This window comes from Rhinoraja longicauda, chromosome 38 (assembly GCF_053455715.1).
Source record: "Rhinoraja longicauda isolate Sanriku21f chromosome 38, sRhiLon1.1, whole genome shotgun sequence".
Taxonomy (NCBI): domain Eukaryota; kingdom Metazoa; phylum Chordata; class Chondrichthyes; order Rajiformes; family Arhynchobatidae; genus Rhinoraja; species Rhinoraja longicauda.
The window spans coordinates 14,783,509-14,793,476 of record NC_135990.1 but is presented as its reverse complement, the minus strand read 5'-3'; the positions used below and the strand labels follow the sequence as shown (position 1 = coordinate 14,793,476).

The window sequence follows — 9,968 nt, the reverse complement described above, 5'->3', positions numbered from 1 at the left end:
TGAGGAAAGGTTTGATTTTAGCTATGGTTCGAAGTTGGAAGAAGCTGGCTTTTACCACAGCGTTGACTTGCTTATCAAATTTTAATGCAGAGTCAAATATCATGCCGAGGTTTTTGACATGCGGTTTGACTAGGCAAATAAGGGGTAGGCCATTTAGAACAGAGATGAGGAAAAACTTTTTTAGTCAGAGAGTTGTGAATCTGTGGAATTCTCTGCCTCAGAGGGCAGTGGAGGCCAATTCTCTGAATACATTCAAGAGAGAGCTAGATAGAGCTCTTAAGGATAGCGGAGTCAGGGGGTATGGGGAGAAAGCAGGAACGGGGTACTGATTGAGAATGATCAGCCATGATCACATTGAATGGTGGTGCTGGCTCGAAGGACCGAATGGCCTCCTCCTGCACCTATTGTCTATTGTCTATATGCCTCCAAGATCCAGCAGTAGAGCTGTGTGGTTCATAAACTGTTTCAGCAAGCTCTGCTCTGTCTGTCTTAACAATAAGCGGATTGGAGTACAAGACATGGCCTTTCAGCCCTATCTATGCTCATTAAATTTGCCTCCTTTAATTTCGTATCCCTCTATACCCTTTCTATCTAAGTGCCTGTCTGAATGAATTTTAATTAATGTAATTATATCTGCCTCCACCAACTCTTCTGTTCTGTAGCTTGTTTGAGATAATCACCACCTTCTGTATGGATTTATTCACAAAATGCTGGAGTAACTCAGCAGGTCAGGCAGCATCTCAGGCGAGAAGGAACGGGGGACGTTTTGGGTCTCGACCCGAAACGTCACCCATTCCTTCTCTCCTGAGATACTGCCTGACCTGCTGAGTTACTCCAGCATTTTTGTGAATAAATACCTTCAATTTGTACTAGCATCTGCAGTTATCTTCTTATATTACACCTTCTGTATGGAAACACCTATCCCTTAAATTCCCTTTACATTTCACCTGCTCACTACACTGACTGAAGAAGGGTCTTGACTCGAAACGTCCAGAGATGCTGCCTGACCCACTGAGTTACTCCAGCATTTTGTATCTATCTCATGGTTTGGACTGCTTTTACCTTTTTGTGGAATGTCCTTACCGGATTCAGTATTACTGAGGGCTCGGAAGTAGATTGTGCTGTTTTATACATGTGCTGTGGCGTTCAGTATAACCACAAAAAGGAATGAAGCCAGGGTTGAGCAGAATAATCTTTGTCATTGGACTTTAGCTTGCTGATAAGTCACAATCAGAAGATGGTTCCGCCTATCAGAATGTGACACCTCCTTGAGAAAAACATGATTTCATACCAAACATCCTGGTAAAGATATTTATGGTGCAACCTTTTGAAATGTTAAAACAAGGACAACTTTTATATCAATTGTTGACATTAAACTACCCTAACACTAAACACTAACACTGAACTAAAATCAAGGCATTAGTACACTTAAATACCCATTGTCCCAAAGATTTATAAATCCCCATAACCACCTTTAAACATTCTTTAAAGAGATGCAGCATGCAAATAGGCCCTTTTGCCCACTGAGTCCACGATGACCATCGATCATCCATTCACACTAGCTGTTATCCCATTTTCTCATCCACTTCCAACACACGAGGGGCAAGTTACGGAGATTAATTAACCTACAAACCCGCACATCATTGGGATGCGGGAGAAAGCCAGAGTGCCGGGTGGGAATAATGTGCAAACTCCACACAGTCAGCACCTGAGGTCAGAATCGAACCCCGGTCACTGGTGCTATGAGGCAGCAGCTCTACCAACTGTGCCGTTCACAAATAACTGTACTTTCTCTGCCTTCTGGCCAAGGCAGGAATGAGTTAATTTTCATTAGATAAAATGTTGTTCATACCACAGTGTATGTCATCAGGAACTCAATACCAATTGATTGCATTTCTATCTATTAATGATGAAGCAGGCAATTGGAAGTAAATTGCTTCATCTCCTCGAGAAAGGAAGTCAGGCAGAGTCACTTACTGGAGAACATAAGTAATTGATAAAATAACTACTAGTGATAAACTCCTTCTACACAGTAAATTGTAAATAGTCTGGAACACATTAGAAGGGTGGCAGAGAGCAGATTCCGTGGTGACTTTCAAGACACTACTGAATACATTCTAAAAAGGGGAAACTAGGAGATAGACACAAAATGCTGGTGTAACTCGGCGGGTCAGGTAGCATCTCTGGAGAAGAGAAATGGGTGACGTTTGTGGTCGAGACCCTTCATCAGACTGAGTAACTAGGAAATTAGGAGAGCCAGGCTGGAAGAGCTTTCAAAGAGCTTTAGTTATGGGTTGACTGGCTCACTTCGTGCCGATTAGCTCTACGGTATTTCAAAGGTACAAAGCTCTTTTATTTTCACGTGTACCAATTAAGGTACGGTGATATTTGAATTACCATACAGCCACATTAAACAAAAAAGCAACATGACACACAACTACATAAACATCCACCACGGCTGATTCCCCACATTCCTCACTGTGATGGAAGGCAATAAAATCCAAGCTTCTTCCTCCCTCCTTATTCTCCCGCGGTCAGGGCAGTCGGACCATCGCAGTCGGGGTGATTGAAGCTCCCACGTCGGGTCGGTCGAAGCTCCCACGTTGGGGCGGTCGAAGCTCCTGCGGCTTGGAGCTCCCGAAGTCGGTCTCTAACCAGGGTCAGGTTTGCAGCACAGGTGAGTTGTTAACACCATGCTACATTCACCTGTTGCAAAATTATAGGACTACACGGCAGGAAGTAATGTGTACAATTTCACTGTCTGCTTTGGCAATGGTGTGGCACTACTGCGTGATAGGGAGAAGGAAATGAGACTCCATGGAAATGAGACAGGTCCCATGCAAGCCTGCATAGCCCAGAAGAGTTAAATGTCGGCCTTCTCTGTCACTATAAGAAGTCGCCTGTTTAACGCAAATTACAAAGTACTGGACTATCTCAGCTGGTCAGGCAACAGCTGTGGAGGAAATGGACTCGTTGTTTTGGGGTCGGGACCTTTCTTCTGACTCGAGTCACTGTTTTGCTTAAAATTCCAGCCTTGGCAGCCCTTTGTATCTCGTGTTTAAATATTGCCATGGGATCGTTCTTGTTTATTTGAGAGCATTCAGAACCTGAAGGTGGATCAGATGGTCCTATGGTGAAACATAGAATTATAGAAAATAGGTGCAGGAGTAACCCATTCGGCCCTTCGAGCCAGAACTACCATTCAACGTGATCATGGCTGATCATCCAGAATCAGTACCCCGTTCCTGCTTTCTCCCCATATCCCTTGATTCTGTTTGCCCCAAGAGCTCTGCCCTTGCTCCCCCTCCCCCAGTCGCAACAGAGACAGAGTCCCCCTAGTCCTCACCTTCCGCCCCATCAGCCGTCACAGACAACACATAATCCTCTGAAATTTCCACCATCTCCAACGGGATCCCACCTCTAGCCATATTTTCCCATCTCCACCCCTTTCTGCCTTCCGCAGAGACCGTTCCCTCTGCAACTCCCTGGTTAACTCGTCCCTTCCCACCCAAAACACCCGCTCCCCAGGTACCTTCCCCTGCAACCGCAGAAGATGCAACACCTGTCCCTACACCTCCTCCCTCGACTCTGTCCAGAGACCCCGGCAGTCCTTTCAGGTTAGGCAAAGGTTCACTTGCACCTCCTCCAACCTCATCTACTGTATCCATTGTTCAAGATGCGGACTCTTATACACAGTCGACAAATGCACCTCTTTCCTTTCATTCTTCCAAAGCAAAATAGACAACATCTACAGCTCCTTAACCACCAACGCACCTGCTCCCCCTCAAACCACCTGCTCCCCCTTATCCTGTCAACCCCTGTCTCAGTTCTCCCCAGTCTCCACCACCGACCTCTCTGACCTCTTCACAGGAATGAAAACTGCCACCTGCTCTCTGGACCCCATCCCTTCCAGCTTTGTCAAGGCCAGCCTTCCTACTCTCTCTCCACTTATCACTGCAACAATAAACTCCTCCCTGTCCACTGGCATCGTCCCGCCATCCCTCAAAATCGCTGCTGTCACCCCTATTCTGAAAAAACCTGGACTCAACCCTGACACCCCAAACAACTTCAGGCCAATCTCCAACCTACCCTTTCTGTCCAAAGTTTTGGAACGCGCTGTAGCTTCTCAACTCAAACATCACCTCTCTACCAATAACCTGTATGAAACATTCCAATCCGGATTCCGCTCCAACCACAGTACTGAAACTGCACTCCTCAAAATCACCAATGACCTTCTCCTCTCCTCTCCTCTGACGCTGGCAACCTCAACATTCTCATCCTACTCGACCTCAACACCGCCTTTGACACCATAAATCACTCCATCCTCCTTACCCGACTTGAAACCACCTTTAACATCACCGGCACAGCCCTATCCTGGATCAAATCATACCTCTCCGACAGGCACCAGTTCATCTCCATTAATAACTGCAAATCCCCCACCGCTTCCCTCCCCCAAGGTGTCCCCCAAGGTTCAGTTCTTGGCCCCCTCCTCTTCATCCTGTACCTGTTCCCACTTGGTCAATTAATCCGCCGTCATGGACTCAAGTTCCACTGCTATGCCGATGATATCCAGCTCCTCATCTCCACCAAGTCAATCTCCACCACTACGCACTCTACCCTGACAAACTGCATCACTGAAATAAAATCTTGGCTTCAATTCAATTTTCTCAAACTCAATTGCGACAAATCTGAAATCATCATCATTGGACCAAAAACCCTCACCAAATCCACCCACAACTTCACCCTCAATATTGATGGTTTCCCAGTATCCACCTCCCCTCACATCCGGAATCTTGGAATCATCCTTGATCAAACCCTCTCCTTCGACAAACACATCACCAAGACAGCCTTCTTCCACCTCAAAAACATCGCCCGTCTCCGTCCATCCCTCTCCTCCACAGCTGCTGAAACCCTCATCCACGCCTTCATCACCTCCCGTCTGGACTACTGCAACAGCCTCCTCTATGGTTCACCCTCAAAAATCATCAACAAACTCCAACACATCCAGAACTCCGCTGTCCGTCTACTCACCCACTCCCCGATCCGTGACCATATCACCCCCGTCCTTTACAAACTCCACTGGCTCCCCATCCCCCAGAGAATCCAGTACAAAATCTTCCTCATGACATACAGAGCCCTCCATAACCTGGCCCCATCCTACCTGACTGACCTCCTCCACAGACACACTCCCACCCGTACCCTCCGCTCTGCTGCTGCTAATCTCCTGTCCCCCCCCATCCGGACCAAACTCAGATCCTGGGGGGACAGGGCTTTCTCCATCGCTGCTCCCACCCTCTGGAACTCACTACCCCAAACCGTCAGAGACTCCTCCTCACTCACCACATTCAAAACATCACTGAAGTCTCATCTGTTCAGCACTGCCTTCAATCACTGACCGTTACCTCACCTTCTTTTTCCTTTTCTCTTCGTTTACTCATTTATCGATTTATTTTCTTTTATGTTTTAGTAAACCTTGTAAAGCGTCTTTGAGTGTTAGAAAAGCGCTATATAAATGTAATGCATTATTATTATTATGATTATTATGATTATTATTATTATTATTATACATCAGTGAGACCAAACGCAGACTGGGCGATCGTTTCACGGAACACCTTCGCTCAGCCCTCGTGAACCAACCTGATCTCCCGGTTGTTGGACACTTTAATTCCCCTTCCCATTCCTACACACACCTTTCTGTCCTCGGTCTCCTCCATTGTCAGAGTGAGGCTAAATGCAAATTGGAGGAACAGCAACTCATATTTTGCTTGGGCAGTTTACAGCCCAGTGGTATGAATATTGATTTCACTCACTTCAGATAGCCCCGGCATTCCCTCTCTGTCTCGCCCCCAGCCAAATCGCACTAACTTCTCATTTTCACCCGATAAATAATAGCGTTTCCTTTATCATCGTTACTTTTTTGCATATTTTTCATTGTTCTTTATCTCTCCACATCACCCTCTATATCTCTCGTTTCCCTTATCCCTTATCCCGTCCCGAAATGTCACCCATTCCTTCTCCAGAGATGCTGCCTGACCCGCAGAATTACTCCAGCATTTTGTGTCTATCTTCGAGCTATATCCAACTCTCTCTTGAATACATCCAGTGAACTGGCCTCCCCTGCCTCCTGTGGCAGACAGATTCACAACTCTCTGGGTGAAAAAGTCCTAAATGGCCTACCCCTTATTCTTAAACTGTGTGACCCCTGGTTCTGGACTTCCCCAACATGGGGAACATTTTTCCTGCATCTAGCCTGTCCAATCCTCTTAAGAATGTTACATGTTTGTGTAAGATCCCCTCTCATCCTTGTAAATCCCAGTGAAGACAAGCCCAGTCGATTGTAAATTCCTTGTAAATTCCAGTGAAGACCAGCCCATTGGATGGAGGAGGCGGGCTATGGGGGGGGTGGACCTTGTGATTGGCAGTGCATTGGTCCAATGGAGACACGGTAGAGAGCTTTGGGAGCGGGGTCCGTGTGATTGGCGGCGCATTAGTCCAATGGCGATATGGGGGTGGGCCTTGGACCCGACCCTGTGATTGGCAGCTGTTTGGCCCAATGGCGAAACGGAGGTAGGCTTTGGTGGGACGGAACCTGTGATTGGCAGCTCATTGGTCCAATGACGACACGGGGGCTTGGGGGGGCACGGAACCCGTGATTGGCAGCGCATTGGCCCAATAGCGACACGGGGCGGGCGTTGGGGGTCAAGGTCCTTGCGATTGGCAGCGCATTGGTCCAATGGCGATACGAGTCAGGCTTTAGGGGCGTGATACCTGTGATTGGCAGCGGAATGGTCCTATTGGTGACGGGAGAGGGCGGGCTTTGCGCGTCCCGGGGCCTGTGATTGGGAGAGGTCGGGTCCTATGGCGCCGCGAGGGGGGCGGGCTTTAGGCGGCCCGGGACCCGTGGTGACCGGGAGCTGCGGGTTGGAGCCGCGTAACGCCGCACCAAGATGGCGGCGGGTCTGTGGAGGAGGACGGTGAGGATGCAGGCGGGTTCGAGCGGGCGCTTCCCCTGCGGTTCGGGGCCTCTCTGCGTCTGGGCGGCAACCGCGGAGCAGCTCGAGCGTCGAGTGCCCTTGACGCGCGGGCAGCACATGGGCGTCGAGCAGGAGGGTGAGGGGGCGGGGAGACGAGCGGCCTGAGTGAGGGTCATTCAAAGGGTAACGGGTCCACTGCAGGAGCCAGGCCAGGGATCCGAGCACCGTGTCCGCGCCAGAGCAGGGCGGAAGAAGCAGCGCCGGGGGTGGGTGGTGGTGCTCGGGGTTAAACGCTCGACACTGAGGAGAGAGGAACTGCAGATGCCGGGTGACACACACCGAAGATGGGCACAAAATGGTGCGGTAACTCAGCGGGACGGGCAGCATCTCCGGGGAGGAGGAGTGGGTGATGTTTTGGGAAGGGTCTCGACCCATTCCTTCTCTCCAGAGAAGATGCCCGTCCCGCTGAGTTACCCCCAACATTTTGTGTCTTAACTGAGGAGAGATGGATGGGCAAGAGGCTGGGACGCTGCGGTGTGGCCGGGTTAATCAATGGAGGCAGATAGAAACATAGAAAATAGGTGCAGGCGGAGGCCATTCGGCCCTTCGAGCCGGCACTGCCATGCAATAAGATAATGGCTGATCATCCAAAATCAGTACCACGTGTCAGCTTTTTCCCCATATCCCTTGATTCCCTTAGCCCTAAGAGCTAAATCTAACTCTCTCTTGAAATCTTCTATGCCAATAGACAATAGGTGCAGGAGGAGGCCATTCGGCCCTTCGAGCCAGCACCGCCATTCAATGTGATCATGGCTGATCATTCTCAATCAGTACCCCGTTCCTGCCTTCTCCCCATACCCCCTGACTCCGTTATCCTTAAGAGCTCTATCTAGTTCTCTCTTGAAAGAGATGAAGGAGACGTCCTTGATTTAGTGTGTGCGTGGGTGGAAGGATGATGAGTAATTAATCAGTTGGATCCTTTGGGGGAGGAGGGGGGGGGGAGCTGGGTGGATTGGTGTGGGGCAGTTGAGAGAGTAAGATGGGTAGAGTGGGCGAGTTGGGGTTGGCAAGGATATTGAGAATCTAGTTCCAATGATATGGTGCAGGGTTCTGACAATTCGGGGAGGACATGGGATGTTGCAGGATGGTGAGGACAAGATGAGCTTAATGATAGACACAGAATACTGGAGTAACTCAACGGGACAGGCAACGTCTCTGGAGAGAAGGAATGGGTGACATTTTGGGTCGAGACCCGTCAGTCTGAAACTTCACCCATTGCTTCTCACCAGAGATGCTGCCTGTCCTGCTGAGATACTCCAGCATTTTGTGTCTATCTTCGATGTAAACCAGAATCTAGTTCGCTCAGGCACAAGATGGACTTCCTCCTCTTTGCTCCAGCTTCTGCTTGTGTGGACATTATGCTGTGATTGTTGATTTTCTCCAGAGTGCTTCAGTTTTCTCTGCACCCCAGTAGATTAATTGGCCACAGAATTGTCCCTGTTATAGGTGGGAACTTGATGACTATGAAAGAGAGTGTAGATTGTGGAAATAAATGTGGGAATGGGAATATAATGAGAGCTGTCATGGGTGAGATGGGCTGAATGATCTCTGTAATGAAATGTGTCGGGGCACAGTGGGTGTGCTTTGTCATATATGAGCTGGGAATGGAGGAGTGTCAAGAGTGAGATGAGGGACCAAGGTGTTGATGGAGCTAACTGAGCCAACTGAAGTGCTGGTGGCATTTCTCCTGTTTGTCTTTCAGATATCCAGTGCAATGGGAGCAGCGAAGAGCCACACCTCAGTCATCAGGACCATGTCTGATGTTAGTATTTCGGCTTTTATCAGAGTTGCAGTGACCTTTGCACAAATAATCTTGTGATTGCTACTTTCTGCTGATCTTTTCTAATGGGGATGATGTTCTCTGCAATGCTGTTGTTTATTCATTCTCATACAGCCTTAACTGGCATTTGCACACAGCATGGCCCAGACTCTTCTGTGTCTTATGTGCCTAAAATAAACAATATGCAAGTGTTTAAGACACTGCAATATTTTATCACAGTGTGGAAAACAAAAATTCTAGAAATGCTGAGAATCAATGTTCTCATGAAGGGATTCCAGTATGAACATTGACTTTGAAGGTAGACACAAAAAGCTGGAGTAACTCAGCGGGTCAGGCAGCATCTCTGGAGAGAAGGAATGGGTCGAGACCCTTCTTCAGTCTGAAAAAGGGTCTCAACCCGAAACTTCACCCATTCCTTCTCTCCAAAGATGCTGCCTGACCTGCTGAGTTGCTCCAGCTTTTGGTGTCTACCTTCGATTTAAATCAGCATCTGCAATTTTTTCCCTGAAATTGACTTTGTTTCTTTCTGCTGGTGCTGCCTGAAATGCTGAATTTTGCTAACATTTTCTGTATATGTTGCATGTGGTGAAGTGCTTTATTTTGTATTTGTTTGTGGAATGTGTATCCAAGGCAAGATTTGTATTTAAAAGTGTCTGAAGAAGTGTCCCAACCCAAAACATCTGAAGAAGGGTCTCGACCCAAAACGTCACCCATTCCTTCTCTCCCAAGATGCTGCCTGACCTGCTGAGTTACTCCAGCATTTTGTGAATAAATCGATTTGTACCAGCATCTGCAGTTATTTTCTTATATCTCACCTACCTTTGTTCTCCAGAGATGCTGCCCGACCTGTTGGGTTACTCTAACACTTTGTGTATTTTTTGTAAACCAGTATTTGCAGTATTGTGTGTGTGTGTGTGTGTGTATTCTCATTGTGAAGTGTGGATGCTGGTTTACAAAAAAAAAATGCAAAGTACTGGAGTAACTCAGAAGGTCAGGCAGCAAATCTGGAGAACATGGATAGGAATAAGACATGCCCCTCATTTTTCAATCATGTTGTGAATAACATTGTAATTCAACTTCCTATCTTTTCCCCCATATAATCTAATATACAAAACTCTTGCTCATCTTTCACATATGATTTAAGGATTGATCTG

The 9,968-nt window shown here is 47.8% G+C and overlaps 1 protein-coding gene across 4 annotated transcripts in view; it reads left to right on the top strand.

Annotated features, from left to right (window-relative positions):
- Positions 1-6,866: 6,866 nt before the first annotated feature.
- Positions 6,867-9,968, top strand: part of idh3a (isocitrate dehydrogenase (NAD(+)) 3 catalytic subunit alpha) — a 34,787-nt gene continuing 31,685 nt past the window's right edge. Inside the window, exons 1-2 of one of the 4 annotated variants that reach the window (XM_078430088.1) lie at positions 6,867-6,974; positions 8,737-8,796. In XM_078430088.1, coding sequence (XP_078286214.1) covers positions 6,948-6,974; positions 8,737-8,796 — 87 coding nt within the window. In that variant the 5' untranslated portion in view covers positions 6,867-6,947. Of the gene's footprint in view, positions 6,975-7,131; positions 7,241-7,312; positions 7,333-8,736; positions 8,797-9,968 lie in introns of those variants that run through there. The other 3 variants (XM_078430090.1, XM_078430091.1, XM_078430089.1) reach the window with 3 other exon arrangements.